We start from the raw sequence: 20,633 nt of genomic DNA, 5'->3' as shown, positions 1-20,633 counted from the left end.
TACAGTGATAGAATGAAGTGCCTGTCAAAGTTTCTGATTGTACCTTCATGACTGATCAAAATCTGCTGCAGGCCATACAGCTGGAGAACAGACTCTCCATGATTTTTGCAAGCTCTGAAGAAAAAGCTGGTGCTAAACCAAGCTGATGTCCTCTAGCTGGTGTGGCTTTACTGGTCCCCTCTGTTTTTGGGGCTTCTTTTGACTGGTGTGTGTTGCTCCAGCATGATACCTGGCGCTGTACAAAGAGGGGTGCCCACCAATAACCACACTCGTGCCTTGGCTGTTCTTGCCTCTTGGTGCTGAGGGCTATTGGTGTGTTGTTGCCTTTATGTTGCTCTTGGGCTGTGGGCAGCCTGCAGAGGGGGACTGGATGAGAAGCTGGGGGTCAGAGCTGATAAAACTAATATGGACTGGTCCAGAAATGATTAATGTGTTACAAAGTAGGAAAGGAGTAATCTGTTCTTACTAATTTTCTTGACATTTACATATTTTTTTCTCTTGTCTGTTTCTGTTTCCTTTCAACAACACTTAGTCACTTAATACCTAGGATACTGCTGTACTTTGCAGAATATCATAATACTGACAAAATAATTTATATTTTTTCCAAATAAATTAGAGGTTTCCTTGAACCCGCCAAACTCTATGTATTCTGATAAGCCTAGGTTTTACCTTTTTCTGAGGATTTACTAAAGAGAAAGTGTGTAACAATTAGTTTAAAAAATGAAATCACAGATCTTGATGAATAGTCTACAATCACTATATTTTACCACTATGACAAAAGAGCCTGTAACAATAGTAATACTTGCATTCTTCGGTCTTCTTTTTCAAAGATAGGTTTCATTGCTGTATAATAACAAGAATTTCAGTTTCCAGCGCTCAATCTAAACATTGTCTTCTTTATAATGAGATAACTTTTGAGACCACCTCCATATGTTAATGGATATAATACACATGACACAAGTTTTCCAAAGAGACTTGAAATTAAGGAATTATTTCATGGTTTTATATACTTGGCAGTGTGAATTTTCAAGGTAAATAAGATTAGTACCCAGAATATGTTTTCTCAGGAAATTTGGCATGTAGTTGAAACCTGGAGAGGTACCTCATGTCTTAAGGTATGTGCTTAAGTTAAGGACTTTGAAAACAAATGGAAACTAATATTACTTCCTTTCCTTCTGTGGGATGTTTTTTGTAGAAAATATTTGTAAGATAGACCAAATTGTAACTTTATTTTTCCATAAGATAATTCTTACGAATTCCATCTACACTGACCAATATTTTTTCTTGCACTGTGTTTTTTTCTTGTACCATGCTCTTCTCATAAAAAGTGTGTGTATCTCCTGTTATCTTTATACTCTTCAAAACGAACAAGACAAAAACTGGATAAAACTATAAAAAGAAATTCATTATGAAAAGTGCGTGGGCTCAAATGCTGGCACGAGGATACCAATGTGAAAAATCCCTATTTAGTGATGCAAAAAGTGTCTTTGCCAAGATGAGCACTGATGTAATCCTATAATCTTTGTGTTGTGAGCTGCTCTGAAATGGCAGTGATCTCTTATCTTCTGTTGTGAAAATTGGTTCTGAAGCAATCTGATGCTGCTAAGGAAATAAATATTAAATAAAACAGTACTGAACACAGTACTGAACATACTGCCAACTTCGTGCCTGTTGGGTAGATGTTAAATACCTTGCATTGTCTAGTGTGTTTTTATTAGGTTAAATCATGTGGTGTGTAGCTGTTGGTAGTGGTCAGCAGCAATCCTCTGGATGTGGGGGTTTGTTTGTTATTTTTGTGTGGGTTTTTTTTGTTTGACTGTTGATTTGAGGTTTTATTTGGGGGATTGTTCCTGTAGGATTGTGGCATGCAGCACGGCATTGTGGGTTTCCTGTTAAAATAATGGGACAATAAAATATCGTGTAATAAAAATTGCATGTGCATAGTAGCTGTTTGTGATCTTTTTCCAGAGTTGTAGGTATCTGCTGTGGTATTAAGGTAGCAGCTGATCTCTAAACCAAAAGATTACACTGTCTATAAAGATCCCTTTTGTGCGGTGTCAGAAAGGACATGACTTTCTACTGGGATGACAGAAATGGAATGTGTGAGTGTTTCTGGATCATGGTTTACTGCTGTTCCAAGGAACACTGACAACAGACAAGGTGTGACCTCCCTCTGTTGGGAAGTTCTGGTTGAGAGCACCTGTAGGTGCCCTGAGGCACTAGAATTTCCCAGCCACTTTTACACAAACTGCTTTTTGGTCTCGGAAAGCTGCATGTTTTGGACACATACAGGAGGTGGAATAGTGGTGTACACTAGATATCCACCTGCCTTCCTGAATTTAATCCTCATACTGTAAAAGACAAAAACCTGATGTATAAATGTTAGTATGCTGCTACAAACAAATAATTTTGCCATGTTTGATCTCATGTGTCATCTTCTTTTCCAGCAGCTAAAAGAGTCAGAGAATCCTACTCCAATTTTCTTCTTAAAGGAGTATTTGTGCCACACCCTGACAAAACTCCCAGTATAGAAGCACCTCAGTTTATAGTCAGGTCATATTTAGAAGATGACCTTCATGGTCTGCATGGATTAAAAGATTATAAAATAAATTAACTCACTTTCTAAACCAAAAAACTGCATACATCTGAGATTCTTCTGAAATGAGAGTCTCTTAGTTACACTCTGCTGAGTAAAACTCTATCTTTTTTTCAACAAATGGACTTTTCTATTTGATGCCTGGAGTATAACTTGTGGAGATATTAAGTGTTCATTGAAATTGCAAAATATTTTGATCAAAGAAAGGCAAAAGTTATCAGTTAGCAAAAGACTCAGCATTTGTTGTATCCCCAAATGATCTCATTTCGGGCTAGTAATTGACACACAACATACAACTTGCCCAAGAATTACTGTTTGGCAGTTTACAGGCCTTGATCAAGATACTTGGGCCCTTCAGTGTATGTTGAAATATCCTGTCTTCCCTAATACCTAACAATAACCAGCATCAGGTGCTATAGGTCCAAAAAGGAAGGCCTTGGGCAGTGATGTGATTCTCCATTTTTTTAAAAAAGTGGAAAATCTGAAAGAATCACAGAGGACTTCTGAAATAACAAACCCAGTAGCTATTTGTTGTTTAATATTTGCAACTGTCTTCTATTTCTTTAATATTATCCTGAATTTTGTTTGCATTGATTTCTTATTTGACATCTGATTTGCAGTGTTTCCTGGGCTCTATTTCAAGCAAGACTATTGTTGATGTAAAATTTCAGCATATGGAACTAGTAAACTGGTTTTAATTTGATACAATACACAATGCTGCACCATTCAAAAATCAGTAAATTATTCTATCCATCTTTTTGCAGCCATTTGAGGTGGTGTCAAGTCAAACAGAAGGTTCTGCCCTAGTGAGACAGTAGATTCTTCACTCAGATAGTGGCATCCTGAGTCAGATGAAAAGGCTCTAGATTGTTGATTGTAAGAAGAAAAGATTGAGATTTAAATTTAGGGTTTGTTTTAGCAGCATTTGATATTTTATTTCTCTATCTCCTTTGTCATATACATAATGATAGCCATGAAGTTGTTCAGAATATTTTTGGTTGGTTGTTTCTTTTCCTGCTGGAGCATTCAGGTTCATGAAATTATTATGGTATCCTCATTCAAATGGAAAGGGTGTGCATAAAGCAAAATCAAAATGAAAATTTGGGGTTTTCCTACCATACTGGTGCCTTCCTTCCCTCATTTCCTCTGAGAAACTTCTCCTCTTGCTCCACATCACAACCAGCAGGTGTTGTCTCATCACAGAGAGTAGATCCTCTTCCATGTTGAAGCGATTTTTTGAATAGGACTGCCATAAGAAATGTGGGATTTTGTTCTGCCAGGCATAATTAGACCTAAATCAGGCTAGAATCCAGTAATTTATTTCCTGAGGTGAAACAGTTTGGTAATTCCTGCCACCTTTGCAGGAATGAGATTTGTGCATGGATCACAGTGGAAATCAGCAGAAAGCAGTGTCAAGCAAGTGCACTGCCAGGGAGATGTCATCCTGAAGAACTGGCTTAGGTTGCAGCAGGTTTTGATTTTGTAACTACCAAGTCTGAATGAAGCAGAGTCAAACAGAAGCAAAGTCTTAATTGTATTGTAGATTATTCAAATAAATTTTGAACTTTGATCATCAAAAATGTTTCCATTTATAAAAATGCTTTGATGAGCTATTCTTTTATTTCTGCTATCTGAATTACTGAACCCTACATGCAAGATCCTGATATAGCTAACATTTAGAATATGGACAGATAAATTGATGCAATGAGTGACTTAAGACCAACAGTAAACTTATGTGTTGAGCCCGTATGACCTAAGAAGCATTAGATGGTTTTGGCATTCTATGCACTTTAAATTTCTGTCTCTTCTCCTAGTTTAAATCATATAATCTCTGGATTTCAGAGAGGCTCAGGGTACGTATACCAGCAGAGAATTTGTCTCAATTTATTTTATAATTTTTCCTATAATAAATATGTCCTATAATAGACAATAACTCACTCATCATCATAGAGTCCATAATACATTTTTTCTCTGTACAGAAGAATAACTTTGGTGGTTTGAGCAACAGCACAGAAGTGCAAATGGGAGTACATCATGTGAGTAGCAGGTCCAGTGAAAGAAAATGCATTTATTTTCCAAAGTCATCATGCTCATTGTGATTCTCTTTGAACAGCATTTCTGCCTTATTTCTGAACTTCACCATCAAATCCAACTAATGTCCTTACAAATGCAATTAAAATGATTGGTTTTAGAAAGACTGATGCCTACATTTGAGAACTACTGCTTTAAGGAAATTTTTTTTCTTCCCTTTTCTTTTATTCCTCAGTAGGTTGCTTCTGAAACAGCCATCAGCAGAAGATGCCCCTTTCTCAGACAAAAATCTAAAATATAGACAATGTATTATAAAAATGAAATGTTACAGAAGCTTCTGATGAGTGTGGGTATGACTACATGTTGCATGAATGACACACATGTTCTCGGTAAAATTTATGGTCAAGCTGCTCTAGTTTTCTGCTTATTTGAATGGTATACCTTATTTTTCCAAAAGTGTATGATTGGAGGTTTTTTTGTTTGTTGGTTTAGTTTTTTCTGGTTTTGCTTTCTTGGGGTTTTTTGTTTTCTTGTTTTTTGCTTGTGTTTTTATTAGAGCAGTAACAAACTAGAATAACTGCCCAATATCTGAATAGGAAAGGCCAGATAAGAAGTGAAAACGGAAGAAACTAATTTCTTGGACAAAAGTTCTAACTTGTTTGTGCCACCAATTGAAATGTGCACACACGTACACAGGCAAAATAATTATTTTATTTGAATACTAATATATGTCAAGCAACACAAAAATTGGTCAGTTCAGCATACTTTGTTTATAAATATTCAAATGCATCCAGGGACAATGAAAATTCCATAATTTGATATAGAGGTGAAAATTTATCCAGGAGTTTTGAAATATTATCATAATTTTATAGGGGAGAAAAGAGAGACTATGTTGCATATGTGTGGTTATACAGGATCAATTCCAGTGCAGTGTGGATGATAGATGTGTCCCAAGGTCAGTAGCAGTATTGACAAAAACAGTACCCGTTCAAAGTAAACATTAAAGATGAGTTAGCATTGCAGGAAGTAATATTTAACACAAAGTTTTGATTTTTTTTTTTTTTTAGTAGAGTGCAAACCTGCTGCATGCATCCAGACTTATTATGTGTTCAGGTATGTAATCATTATTGCAATAATGCACTGGTATTCAGTGAAAGGTTTTCATAGCAGCAAGACGGTGCAAGTCGGAGTTTTCATGGATTGTATTTTGTGGTTAACTTATGTCACAGATTAAGTTGTTGCATGTGAAATAAATCTTAGAATTCTTATAGCATATGAAGCAGTGAGTGTTCAAGTTGCTAGCTTGATAACTGTATTTACTAAACTATCTGGAGAGTCAGTATTAGTAATGTCATTTCAGTGGAACATTGTTCCCAGTCTAAGCAGGAATGAATATTCTGCTGTTAAAAGGTATGCCAAAACAGCCTGTCACAGCTGCAATTGTAATTTTCAATGTGATTTTGAATTAATGGTGAAACAGTACAAGTGTAAATCAGTGTTAGGCTTAGCAGTGCTTAAAAAAACTAATTACACACCGTTTATTGAACATATCCTAAAGAATGATTTTGTGGTTTTCAGGATGAATTGGATTTATGGGACTTTTTATTTCATTTTCTTACTTGCTTCCGTTTACAGTGGTAAGTTAATATATAATTCCTGAGATTTACAAACAGCATAGAGAAACTCTTGTAGGAGGGGAGAAGATCAGTAACTGCAGTCTGCTCTTGAGAGAGCTGTTTATTCTGCTGGATTGAGTTTAGTTAAGTTTGTGTAACTGGCATAACCCTATTGTCTGACATGGAACTTTCGAGTGGGGCTTTACTGACACTGTCCTGCCACCCCCTGTGCTGTCACCTCCCCCAGCACTCATGGGACCATGGCATGTAGCTGTGAAATTGGTGTGATGGTCCCTGTTCTGTGCCCCATGGCAAGGTCAGTAGCCTGAGCAGAAGCTGGGAAAGGAGGCCCTTTGGGGGTACAGGAGGCAGAATAATGTGTGTCTTGCATGATGAGTTAATGATTTACTTTATTCCAGTAGCAAAAGTTAAACTACAAAAAGCTGCACTGTGCTCCTCTGAAATTCCCTTTCCTGATAAATTATTACTAAGGACTACCACAGGTATATATCCAGTAATGTATTAGCTGTTTTCTCAGAGAACAACTAGGTAACAGCTTTTTAGCAAAATCAAATAGATAAATGAAATATTATTTAAGAAAAGGTTTTACCTGGCTTTAAGTCTCAGAAGAAAAAATCTTGGAAAATTTCGGAGGCCTAGAAAATATTTTAATTAAATTAAAGTGTTCAGAACTGGCACAGTTCTACATGGTGCATAGTTTTACAACATAAATAAAATTTTTGTGTTAATTTATGCTAGAAGATAAATAGGATCCAAAATATCTGATACAGTAAATAATTGCAATATTCTTTTCTTTCAGCTTTAGAATTCACTTGGTGTATTCTAAGAATTGAAAATGTTTTTAATGATGAGCTGGATAAAGAAAAAGCTCTTTCTCTAAAAATTGTTATTTATTATTCTTAGTGTTGGCCTCTCTCAGGAGAGGCTTCTGCTGTTCCTGAGATTTGCCATGGGAAGGTACCTTCCCCTCTGCCATGCAGATCTGCCTTGTGGCCCATCCAGCTTCTTGGGTTTCTACCTGGGCTCAAGCTGCCCTGCTCCAGCATTGGGTATGAGGCAGAGAACAGAGGGAGACACCCTAAACAGTATTATTTCTGCTGGAGTGAAAAAATGAGACTCACAGAAGAACTGTGCTATTCATCCCCCCTTACTCACTTTTCCTGACAAAAGTTTGGCTTAAAAGCAAGGTTAATGATGAAGAGTAGAAGTGGCTCTCCTGGTGAATTGAGTGTTCCTGTCTCTAATAATTGACAATTTTGTTATTCCATGCCAGAATGTGTGACTCAGATCTATGAAAATACATTCTTCCAAGGAGGAGACCTCACTACAGTTTTTACACCGAGTGCCAATTACTGCCAAATAGTGTGCACTTACCATCCTACCTGTCTGCTCTTCACCTACTTGCCAGCCACATGGACTACAGATGTTGCAAAAAGGTAGAACGTTCCCGTACTTGCTGGTCTCCTGTGATAATTTCAAAGCCTGGTAACATTTTGACATAACACAGGCATGCAGGGAAAGGTGCAGGGTTGCCATAGGAAAAAATGTCAAGTAACTCTAAAACTGTTGATCTCAGAGTAATTGCTTGAATTCAAAAGGTTAAATTTGACAATGCCCAGTTTTTCACACTCATACACTGGCCTTTGAAGGAAAGAGAAGTGACTCTGCACTCCCTCCTTGAGGGCACGTATTTATTGTTGAGGGACAATATGAATAATTTCACATCTCCAATGATCCCCTGTACTGTTCACCATCCTTGCTATTTAGTATATTTTTTCTCACAACTAAGAATTTCAGTAGCCTGAGAAAATGAGGTTGTCTTCTCTCTATGCCCAGTGCATTTCTGTCCTCCCAGCCCTGGGCTCTGCTTCTTATTTTGTTGAGACCTCTTGGAGCTCCCACAAACGCAAAATATTCTCATGTGCCACAAACTGCCAACAAAGTATGTGAGGCTTGACCCTATTTTTCTTCCAATTACACTTGTCAAAATTTTAATGTTGAGGGATATTGGACAGGCTGCATTTCACCTGAGAAACAGTTATGAATGTCTGTGTTGTACTGCCAAAGCTCTGAATTGCTGCATTTTAAAACACAGGTTCTCCTGCTACTTAAAAGACAGCGATACAGAAATGCTGCCAAAAGTGGATATGAAAGGAGCTATCTCGGGACATTCCTTAAAACAGTGTAACGAAATTAGTGGTAAGATATGGTTGTTCACATGCATATATTTTATGCTCTGCATTGCATAGCAGCTGTTAAAAAAATAGCATTTTGGGAAGAGGAATGGAATCAGGGAGGCAGCCAAGCAGTAATTTCTGTGTTCTTTGCCAGACCACTTTCAAACACAGGTGACAAAATCTCCACTGGTTTTACTCTTCAGGCCCACCTATCCACCACTCAGGGTCCTGAGAGTAGGTAACAGGGAAATCATGTTCCTGCAGTCGCAGTTTCTTTTGCTAGAGGCCGATGGCAGCCCTTGTTTTAACTACTGGTTCCAGTTCTAAAGATTAATTTACTACTAAAATTCCTGTCCAGAAAGTGGCTCATATGGCGTGTGTGACCCTGTTTTATAACTCTGAGGTGCAGATGCTCAGCAAAGCAAAAGTGCACTGTCACAAAGTGATGCTAATACTTCTGTGATTCTACATAATAATTTTTTTAGCAGCTGTATCTTTTAGGGTATATGTGCTTTACATGAAGACCTAATGTCAGCATGCCATGCCTGCAAGTTATCATCAGGCATATCAAAAGCCTATTAAATGTGTTATTTTCTGAATGTTTTAAATTTGCACTGTCACAGTGATGTCATTAAAAGGAGATCAACTTTAAGCATAGTGTGGTACTTTAGAAAAATGGAATGAGGAAGAATATAGTTATTCACTTCCTGACTTGAGGACAAGTAGTGTCTTATGGATGTCAGGCTAGTTCTTTAGTTGTATTGGTATAGCAGCTCAAGATGGCAGGACTTAGTGGGTTTTCATGCAAGTTCTCCACTGTAGCTGTTATCAATAAGTTGTGCTTTCTTTTGCTTGCCACTTGCCCTTCAGAGCAGTCAGGCCCCTTAAAACTCTTTCCTGCCAGTAACCCTTCATGTTTGGATTTCTGAGTATCTTGGAATAGAAAGAAATTTCAGTGGGATATTATTTTTTATTCTATTTGGACTAATTAATATCACTGAATTACTCTAGAATCAGACTAAATGAAAATCTATGCATACATGTTTAAAAATGCCTCCAATCATTGGCTGACTCTTCTTCTGTGAAATGACCTTCATTTCAAGCCCCATAGTTGCGGTCCTCTCTCTGTGAAGTGTAATATTCTGACTCAAGTGGGAAATGTCTCTTGCTTTTGAGGCCAGAATATGCCATTTAACCTGTTCTATGAATGTGGAACTGGGAAAATACATTTTAATATTGATTCTGAGTTCTTGCTTTGGTGAGTGCCATCCTGTTCTCAGTCAGCCACAGTGGTTAGAGCCCCTCTCTCATGTAGGCAAAGGCACTTTCAAAGTCTGCCAGTTTTTCCCCTTGCCACAAGGTACTACACTAAACCTACATTTCTGATTTGGTGCTCGATCTGTGTATAAAGTCTGATGTAACTGAAGTGAGCGTGGGATGTGGCATCTGGATTATGAAGGATGTGTCATAAAATCTGCTATCTCTTGGGCAATTTGGGGCAAGGGATGGGGAAAAGAATAGAAGTACATTTTCAGAAGTTGGTCTCTCTTTCTTCACAGCTTGCAGCCCAGATGTCCATGTAGGACTGGATATGGAAGGGAATATTTTTGATATTTCTATGGCTGACAGCTATCAAGAGTGTCAAAAACGATGTACCAATGACAACCGTTGTCATTTTTTTACATATGCCTCTGAAAATTTTCACAATGCAAGCTTTTGGTAAATACAGGTTGGATTCATTCCCCTGGACAGCCCTGTGCCTAAATAGATTAAATCTCAGAGCACTCTAAGGTGCAAGAATTTACTCAAGAATATTCAATTTATTTCTCCTTGAAATGTTTGTGCACACTTACAGGTAGGAAAATATCAATTTTAAATTGGCTTTCATTTATCTGATGGTGAGAAAGACAACCTTGACTATAACAGCCTTGAAAAAAATCCTAAAATTCTCTGAAGATACTGAAATGCAAATTATGTTGATACCTGTGCTGCATTTTTGCTCTGTTCGATCTTACTCTGCTTATTGCTCTGAAAATAGCATCATCAGAGTATCCAGAGAAATTATTTCATTTTAACAAGACCTATTTTTGAGCTCTTAGTCTGCTCAATTGTGGAAGTTCAACATTGTTCAGCTAGCTCTGTTCATCAGTTGAACTCAGTTCTGGAGGCTGGAGATTGTTCTGGCCCATGGCCAGACCATGCACAATGGTAGGAATTGCGGGTTCAGGAGGATGGTTTGGTCCAAGGAAGAAGAGCTGTTTTCTTACCACTTTCTTTACTTTTTTTATTCAGTAAAAAATGCTTGTTGAAACACACCAGTGTCGGAACTCCAACCAACATAAAGGCACTTGATGGGGTTGTGTCTGGATTCTCTCTAAAGCCATGTCAGCTTTCTGAATTAGGTAACTATTTAAAATATCTGATTCTGATTAGTTTTAAGGGTCATGTATCCTGAAATGCAATCTATCACTCACATGTAGAAATGCTTCATTATGTAGAATAATTATAAAATAATCTTATTCTTAAAATATATTTCATACACTCAGGGACAAAGAGGTTCATATCTTTTAAATTTTTCATGTTATCATTTGTCTTACAGAAACAGTTCCCTTCTTTAGAGATCTAAAGAATTCTATCATAATGTTAGCTTGATGAAATAGTATGTTATCTTTGTATCATGGATAAAAATTAAAAATAAAAGCCCATCAGATTCAAAGATCAGGGGAAATATCTGATCTTTCTACATTCTGTTTGTATACTGTGTATGCACTTGAAAATTTTTATTGAAGATCTGCAATTTTAATACAGCTGGCTAGTAGGAAAGGATGTAATATGCATTTTGTGGGTGATTTGTGATGAAAGGAAAAAGTCTGTGCTTGTTTCTGCAATCATTACTCACACAAAACTCTCAAGTGTCTAACATCAAACAGTGTGTATGAAGAATTCTTATTCTCAATTGAAACATCTTTCCCTTTTTCTTTTTTTCCCTTTTTTTTAAAATTCTATTTCCACTTTGTCTTACTCTGTGATATTTTCCCTTCTTAATGATGTTGAGGTTTCTCTGCTTTCATTTAGCCTTATTTTGTCTCACAGATAACCTAGTTTTCCTGTATAAATCACATTTCATAGAGATGTGTATCAATATATTGCTTTCTAAAATCAGTGCTTGGTTTTACTGCTGGGCAGTGCTGGCACAGCATCAGCACTCTCTCCCCAACATTCCACCCATCAATAGTCTGGGGTGGGCAAGATCCTGTGAGTGAATACACCTAGGTCAGCTGACCCAAGTTAGCCACGGGGACATTCCATGTCTTATGATGTCAGCTCAGCTATAAAATCTAAGGAAACGAGGAAGGGCAGGCATTTATAATTTGCAGTGTTTGCCTTCTGGAGCAGCAACTACTTGTGCTGAAGCCGTGCTTCCCAGGAAGATCTTCCCAGGAAGTGTTTGGATATCACTAGCTGGTGGGAATAGAAAATAAAAGAATTGGGTTTGTCCTCTGCTTTATTTCAACCTATGTGTCATTTTCCATCTTATTTTTACTCACCTGTCCAGCTGGGAAAGGGGAATGATAGAATAAGTTGCTGGGCACCTGGCATCCAGACAAGGTCAACCCACCACAGTCCTTTTTGGTGCCCAACATGGACTTTTCCTACAAAACAGTTTTTACCTGAAACCTCTAGTTATCTGGCTTTTACCCTTCTGGTCCTCTCCCTGGTCTTTCTGGTGGGGGAGTGAGTGAGTGACGGCATGGGGCTTGGTTGTTGGCTGGGATGAAACCATAACATCATGTGAAAATCAATCTTGTTCCTCCCTGTCTTTCCCTACTTTCTATGTCTTGTGAAAGAGGCAAGAGCAGGCAAGAGAGAGAATAAATTGTGTGATCTTAGAAGCCTAGACAACACTACTGCATTAAGAGGTCGTCTAAGGAGGTCACCTGTCCTAATCTCACACAGATCATCTGTACCTGTCCAGACAGAGATTTGTGTAGTCTTAAACCCTCAGTAATGTCTTCTGCCTTGTTTTTTTGTCAACATCTGAAATGGGTTAATTTCAATATTTGGTCGAGGTTTTCTTCTGAATTTATTAAGTTTATTCCTTTCTAGGTGGCCTTTCATTTTCTGCCTTTGCCTCTCTGACTTTATTCTTGTGCACACACACTACTATGCATGCATAGCAATTTGTCTTTTTTCTGCCCTTTGCAAAGTATCTTCCTGGGCATCACTGGATGTTGAGCAAATAATCACTAACATGGTCCTTGATGTCATGGGTTAGCTTCCCTTGAGTTTCAGATCCACATTTTTACTTTAAATATAATTTCCTTTGAAACTATCTGTTCTTCTGAAGGCTATTTCCCCTTAACATAGGATCTTAACTACTAAATGTGAGAGTTAATTTACTCTAATTTTCTACATTTCTGATTATATTTTTTACTGTTCTTATTGTGTAATTACTTCCCAGTATTGTTGTCCTTTCTTGCCTATGTTTTTTGAAAACCTCATCAAATTAACAGGATTTGGAGTAAGCTCTGCCTCTTCTTAGTTTCACTTTCTGAAGTAAGATGTTCCCAATATGTTTCTATAACACACTGGGCAGTATTGACTTGGTTGCTGCACTTTCTCAACAGCTCAAGTTCTCTGCTGCCACCAAATCCTGTCTTTTGAATAATTTCACTATTTTTACTATCTCTGCAGTTTGAGGTTCAAGAAACATCCTCTGTGCTGATGCTTCCAGTTTTTCTTTTTAAATTCTTGCACTAGAATTGTAACTGGGACTTCAAGTATATCTTTGAAAAGGATACTCATTAATCTCTTTTTAAACATGCTAGTATTTCCTGTAATCTCTATGCCCATTGTCTGGTTGTGTGAACTATCCTGCCAAGCCTCTGTTGTGTTTTGATATTTTGGCTATGTCAGAGGGCAGCAATCCTACTTACTCTGCCTACTTTTCAAATAGTGAAAGAAGTGTTAAGAAGATCATCACCTTATTTTTTTTCTAGACTTCCCAAGAACATGATACGCCCATTGAAAATAAATTTAAATTTTTCCCTATTAGATTAGCAAATCTCTACTGTAATACGTAGTTTCTCTTTTCCTCTATATAAACCTTATCCCTGTAGTGCTCTCCATGACTTTACATATTCAAAAATATTCTTGAGAAATAGTTTTTAGTTAAAATGTTGTCTTACCTTTCCAGTTTACCAACCACAGAAGGAAAATGGGGATAAAGATAGAAATGAATAATCTGTAAATCTCAATATTCTGATGACATACTAAAGTTCTTTGAATTTTGATATTTTGTTCTTGTTTTATACAGATTGTCAAATGGACATTTTTGAAGATCAAGTGTTTTCAGGAATTAATGTTACAAGTTTTTTCACTCCTGATATTTCTGTCTGCCAAACTATGTGTACATATTTTCCAAAGTGCTTGTTCTTTACTTTTTTTACCAGGAAGTGGCAAATAGAATCTCAAAGGTGAATATGACATTTAAATGATATTATCCATGTAGATTATTTAAAATTTATTTTTTAAAAATACAAAGTCTTTTTTTAAACACTAATTTCTTATACATATGTAAATTTATGCTAAAAGGCTATTTTCAGTAAAATGCAGCTTCTAATGAGTTTTGTTCAAAAATTTGTAATTTCATGCAGGCATTTCAACTGTTTTCCAATGTGATAAGAACTTTTGTATTGTGGTTGTGTATCTGGTCTTAATCTGAAAAGAATTATACATGTCAAAAATACAGTGAGCCTCCAGATTGTTTTAAAGACTTAAAGCTGAATTTTATGGCATTATCAAAAGAGCCATCTGGTTTCCTGGCAGGGCAAACTTATTTTCTTGAAAAAATTTTTCAATTAAGTTAATGGCTTTAAAAATATTTCTATTTTTCTTTCTTCTTTCACACTTAGTAGTGAGAATAGTTAAAAATCAACATTGCACACAAATCAGAAGAATAGGGTCTCAAAGGAATTTCAGGGAGAAGGAAAGCTGAGATGGCATGCATCTTCTAAAGTCACCTCTTCTATATATGTGTAAATACTGTACCACTTTTAGTAGTATACTTGTATGGCATTTCACAGCACAACTGATTGCCTCAATTTAGTGTGAACTAGTGAATCTAGGGAGTGCATTTTTGTATGAAATACTTCTACAGATTGAGATTTGGGAGAAAAGAGTGTATTTAGGAAAGAACCTTCTTTTACCAGTACCTAAACAATTATGTTTGGAATGTGAGAACAGGTTTAGTTATTGTGAAAAATATTTAATTTTAGAAATCTTTGCCTTCTGAAGACATCAACAAGTGGAATTCCAGAGGAGCTCATATCACAAGAAAATGCTGTATCAGGCTTTGGCCTCCTAAATTGCAGAAAATCTTTTCCTGGTAAACAATAAATTACAATAAACCCGCTAATTTTGAATTAATCTCAGTAATAACTTTCTGATGCTTTGAATGCAATCATTCTTACAGCCTGCAATTCTCGCACTTACATGCAGATGGATTTTTTGGGAGATGAACTTACTGTCACTTATGCTAAAGGACACAGAGCCTGTCAGCAGGTTTGCACAGACATGATCCGCTGCCAATTTTTTTCCTATTCTCTCCTCCAAGATTCATGCAATGAAGAAGGGTGAGATATATTTTTTAAAATGTTCTAAGATTGCTGAAATAATCATTCCAGACGTGGTGGGTGAGTTAACGTATGTGTTGTTCAGTGAAAAAAGTACAAGCAAAATGTTTGCATTAATTCATTGGCAGAAAGTGTGAGTGTCACCTAAGAATGTCCTCAAATGGATCTCCAGTGAAAATAGTACATGGACCAGGAAGTATCTCTGGATACTCACTAAGATTATGCAAAAAAAAAGCCAGTACTGGTAAGTACAATTTTTTAAATGAAAAATAGATGGTGCTTCCCTGATTTCAGTGTAGGAGGCCAAACCATATTTTTTTTAAAGTGGTCGCGCTGTCCCAGTGGGTGATCTGGAAAAGTGTGTTCTGGAAAAGTGAAGTCAGTCAGGTCTTCACATAGTTGTCACCACATTTCTCTTCACAGAGAAAAGCAAGGCACAATTCTTCCCAAGAATATTTCTGTGCTTCACATTCTCTGAACCTCAGAGACAGGAAAGACAATTCTAAACATTTGCTGTGCCTCTGTTTATGCAAAAGTAGAATGCAATATGAAGATTGTTTACCCAAAGTGATGGTGTTTTTTTTCCTTGGCCTATCAGGGCCAAGAGTGTGCATGTGTCAGGACTGTCAGATGACAGTCATGAGATTCTGTGCAGTTGTGTGCAGAGTGGAGTGCTTGGCAGATTCAGTTTAGATTTAATGTAATATAATATTGTATAATATAGTATAATAAAGTAATTAATTAGCCTTATGATATCAATGTAGTCCTCCTTATTATTCTCTCCCCTCATTGGGGTTGCCTGCAAATTTAATACGTAGCAAACCCTGGAACAGCACTGTGAATTTTATTTTAATAGACTTTATGACCATAACCCATGAAAAATGCATCATTTATCACCTTCTTCACAATAGGTGGTGCCTATTCAGTCATCAGCAGTAGTCTCATCTTCATTTTTCATTGGTGAAGGCAAGTTGTCTTTAAGCTCAGTTTTACATTACTTCTGCAATTTAATAGTGTGTATGCAGCATTCTGCAAGCACCATCAGGATCGTGGGTGGGACAGACTCCTCCCCTGGTGAGTGGCCGTGGCAGGTCAGCTTGCACGCCAAGCTGTCCCGCCAGAGACACCTGTGCGGGGGCTCCATCATCAGCAGCCAGTGGATCCTCACCGCTGCTCACTGCGTCGCCAGGTGAGACCTGAATGCAAATCAGCCTCAAAGGTTAGCCCAGCATGCAAGGGAAATTGAGGCCTACCTTTCAGGATCATAACAATGAGAACTAGAAATAGATGAATTGCTTTAATGCAGCCAAAAGATGAAATTTTCAGGTAGACATTGTTTTCTTAATGTAACTGGAAGTCCATATTTCTCCCTTTTTAGCACAGTATTGTACTGCTGATGCTAAATTATTTTAATGAATCTAGAAGGTGAAATTCTAAAGCAGACAACAAATACTTGCAGAACCCTAGACATTCTCATGAGATACGAGTTTTTTCTTACCGTAATACTGCATTAGGCTATTTAGGCACAGACTGACTGTTTGCCTTTTCCCCTCAGTCTAGAGAATCCCAACATTTGGCGTATTTATGCTGGCATTTTGAGACAATCAGAAATAAATGAAGATACACCCTTCTTCAAAGTGGAAGAGATTATTGTTCACTCTCAGTATAAATATGCACATATTGGACATGACATTGCTTTAATGAAACTCGCTGAGCCTATGAATTTTACTGGTATGTAGCATATTGCAGAGGAATTGTGAAAATGTGCAGGATGACACAGGGCTGGCATTGCATTGCTATGGCAGTGCGTGACACCTGGGCTGGCTTCCTTTAACATGCAGTTAGTGGGGTTTGAGGAGAATCTGTTCTGTTGGCTTCAAAAAGAAAATGGGTGGCTCTAAGTTATGTGCTGGGAGTCGCACGTAGTGCAAGGGACAAAGCATACATGGAAGCTGTTGTCAAGGGTCGTGTGGGTGAGCCCACAAAACCTTCCGTTACAATTGTCTCTGCTGGACAAACTAATATTTTCTCTTGTACTTTAGATCTTCAACTACCTATCTGCCTGCCATCAAAAGAAGACACCAACATATTTTATACTGACTGTTGGGTAATTGGATGGGGTTACAGAAAAGAAAAAGGTACAGAGAAATACTTTTAAACAGTGAATTTTTGTATTTTTAAAGTCAATGTTTTTGACAAAAAACCTCTCCTTCTCTAAAAAAAGGAAAATTATTCTCTATTCTTAGCGACCACTATTCCTTCTAGACAGTACTTTAACATAATTCTTTATTAAATTTGGTTTCTAAGACACCATAAAACATAAATGAAAGATGTATGAAATTATCATTAAATAGCTCCATGCTCTGACACAATAATTAGTTTTATAAATTGGTTCAGTAGTTTGAAGTACTTGAGATTTCAATCCTCTACATACATCTAAATACATCTTTTACAACACTCAAATACCCTTCCTTAGATTGTAGTTTAATCTACTGGCAAACCCCAGTACATACCTGGGTTTTGCACACTCTTTTTTATTTTTTCCTAGCAGAAAAAAAAGGCAATAATTTTATCATGGAACTGTTTTGAATTACAGTCTGCACATAACACATGGTGTTTTTTTATGTGATTGTATTCATAAGACTTTAGAAGTATGTTGCTTTTCTTATTCTGAAGATTGATTATAGACCATGCCAATGACTTGTGTTTTGATAGTAGATGAGATTTGAACTCCTCTGATTTTATATAGAAGTAGGCCAAAAAGCTCTTAATTACTAAACTGTGGTTTTACATCTCTTTATTATATTTTTAATATGTTTATATAGATGTATATGCATCTCTTTAAAGAGAGACTTTTCCTTTATACACGTGCCTATCTGAAAGTTATAGTTCAACATGAAATTTAACAAATTTAGGCAGTTACTGTACAGACAAATTTCTTCTGTTAATTCCTAGAGAAAAAGCTGGTTTTAAAACCTTTTGTTTAGTCTATGTGCAATTTTCTCCATCTTAAAAACTACTGTGGCAGAGAGCAGCACAGATTTGGCAACTGGGAGATTTCAAACTTATTGCAACACTTTACCAGGAAATAATAGTTACTAACACAAAGCAACGCTAACAGCAATGCTCCAAGGGGCAATGTCCTGAGAGCCTTTCCAATATGAGGATTTGTTGCACATCAGAAGGAGTTTTGAAGCTTTTCCAGCCATGAGAAAGAAGACGGCATCATAAAAGCATTTAAATTAGAAGACAATTCACATTGTTCGCTAACACAAAGGAAGGAAAATCAGTGTCATGAACATCTATTGATACTCCTGAAGCAGTGACACTGTAATATCAGCTTATGGGGATTTCTAGAGTTGAATTTTAACCTTTATTTTTTAGACCCAAGCATTTCTCATCTCACACTGCCTTCCATATAGGTCGGGTCCAAGATATTCTTCAAAAGGCTCCTGTTCCCTTCATGTCAAAAGAGGAATGCCAGGCAAGGTACCGGAAGCGCAGAATAGGAGAAAAAGTGATCTGTGCTGGCTATGATGAAGGAGGAAGGGATGCTTGTAAGGTAATGACAAATAGCAGTGTATGGTTATATATTCCAACCATATGTTCAAATATGTAAATGGATAATGCAATTATTTTTAATTGTTATCAGAAAAGTATGACTATCAATAGAGCTCTTGATTAACTTGTCACTTTTGGTTGTCAAAAGCACTGAAAACCAAGGTATATGGAAAATATTTCTTATACGACATTGAAATCTTTAGGGCTAGATTCCATGGATAGGAAACTCTGAGTGTGGATATATAGATATCCATTTAGGGAATAAAACAGTGTTCCTTCAGGCTATCAGAAATCCAGAGAGCATAAGTATAGTACCTTGAAGCATTTCTCCACTAAGAGCAGATTTCCTATGTAGTTTCTTTTTTTTTTTTCTATTTCTTGGTAGAAAATAGAGTGCCTAAAATCTTTTTTAAAGCATCCATTGTGTATAAACCAGAAGGGAGGGTGCTAGTAATGCTATTAAAATGCATGGGGAGTAGAAGGCTGAAAACAAACAGTAAAAACAGCTCTGTTCATAATTAGAGTTGAAAATGTCACAACAGTATGAGTTCCATGAGCCAAAGTCTCTGCTCAAGAGTAAACTCATGCACTTTCGCCACTTTAAATATTCTGAGTTAATTTCTGCAAGAAAATAGTTTGATTATTAATATTAAATTCTCTTCTAAATACAGTTTTCACTGCAAACATTTAACGCTTAATAATTGTACGCTGAAATGTTACTATTGCTATGGTTAGTTAGGAATAAAAATACTTGGAGCTGGGATGTAATTTTTCCTCTATGCCAATTAAGCTTTTTCTATCTGATACAGAGTAACTGAATATGGAGATGCTGTTTTAAAAAAATACACTTGCTGTTGTCCTAACAACTCATAACAGCTTCTCTTAAGAATCTTATATTCAGAAAGCAATAGAAAAGAAAACACAAAGGTGTTTTATTCTGAGTGGGACAGAGTCACTCAAGCAGGATAAGGCATGTAGAGAACTGACATACTAAAAATATGGTCATAAGAAAAAATATTGCCAATACTACATACAGTCTTAAATCACTGTATGTAGATAAGGTGATAATGATAGAAAGAAAGTAATATAAACCAGTAGTTTTGAACCTTTTGTTCAATTGTTTGCAATGACTATTTAGAAATCAACATACTAAACAATCAGAACACCTGCTTCAGTCCTCTGTTAATTAGCTGTAAGTGAGAGTGACTGAAACCTAGGCTGTTATGCTGGTGGTAACATTGAGTTATGCTGATTTTATTTGCAGTTTTCTTTGTGATAGAAATACTGATGAGGCCTCTTCCTTGCACGCTCTCTCTTTTTCTCCTGTGGCACAGGGAGACTCAGGAGGGCCCCTGTCCTGCAGGCACGAGGAGGTGTGGTATCTGGTGGGCATCACCAGCTGGGGCGAAGGCTGCGCCCGCCCCAGGCAGCCTGGAGTCTACACCAAGGTCGCTGACTATTCTGACTGGATTCTAGAAAAAACTACACAGTATGAGCCTTACTGACTCACTCAAAGTGTTGCTGTGGAATAACAACCCTCAAATGGGATAAAGTGTATTAGTGCTTTTTTCAATGGTGTTTTTTGTTAGCCTGGAGTGTAAAGTACTTGTTTTAAAATGCAGAAAAGCAGGAATGAATGAATTTTCCTATTACTAAATAAAAAGCAGTACTAACAATAAACTCTGTGATCACTGATTTGACAGAAGAAAATATGGCTGAGCCACAGATTTCTATTCTTGCTAGCATCAAACAGGAGTGGATGAGGTTGCAGGACATGTATGGACCTTGAAGCTGGGAACTATTTTTGTTTTAGGAGGCTGCCACACAGCAAAAAGAAATTCCCCTCTCTTGTCTGAATGTAGTTAAAACGGATGAACCACTTACAAGCTTACTGGAGGGCTGGGGGAAGGGAAGCTGAGGCATGGAAATGCCTACGCAGTTGCATTCTCCTAGTATCCTTGGGGAATTAACCAAAAATAGCCAGTCCTAACCAAGT

The 20,633-nt window shown here is 37.1% G+C and overlaps 1 protein-coding gene across 1 annotated transcript; it reads left to right on the top strand.

Annotated features, from left to right (window-relative positions):
* The first annotated feature begins 5,698 nt into the window (after positions 1-5,698).
* KLKB1 (kallikrein B1) lies at positions 5,699-20,317 on the top strand. Its single transcript, XM_064712228.1, has 15 exons — positions 5,699-5,740; positions 6,206-6,264; positions 7,538-7,700; positions 8,360-8,463; positions 10,001-10,160; positions 10,734-10,843; positions 13,759-13,918; positions 14,720-14,829; positions 14,917-15,076; positions 15,205-15,320; positions 16,091-16,265; positions 16,632-16,807; positions 17,119-17,214; positions 18,499-18,638; positions 19,972-20,317. The coding sequence occupies exons 2-15, from the start codon at positions 6,207-6,209 to the stop codon at positions 20,140-20,142; spliced, it is 1,899 nt and encodes a 632-aa protein (XP_064568298.1). The 5' UTR covers positions 5,699-5,740; position 6,206; the 3' UTR covers positions 20,143-20,317.
* The last annotated feature ends 316 nt before the right edge of the window (positions 20,318-20,633 follow it).

Source organism: Zonotrichia leucophrys, chromosome 4 (assembly GCF_028769735.1).
Source record: "Zonotrichia leucophrys gambelii isolate GWCS_2022_RI chromosome 4, RI_Zleu_2.0, whole genome shotgun sequence".
Classification (NCBI taxonomy): Eukaryota; Metazoa; Chordata; class Aves; order Passeriformes; family Passerellidae; genus Zonotrichia; species Zonotrichia leucophrys.
Note: the sequence above shows the minus strand (reverse complement) of the source record. Positions and strands in the feature narration are given on the sequence as shown.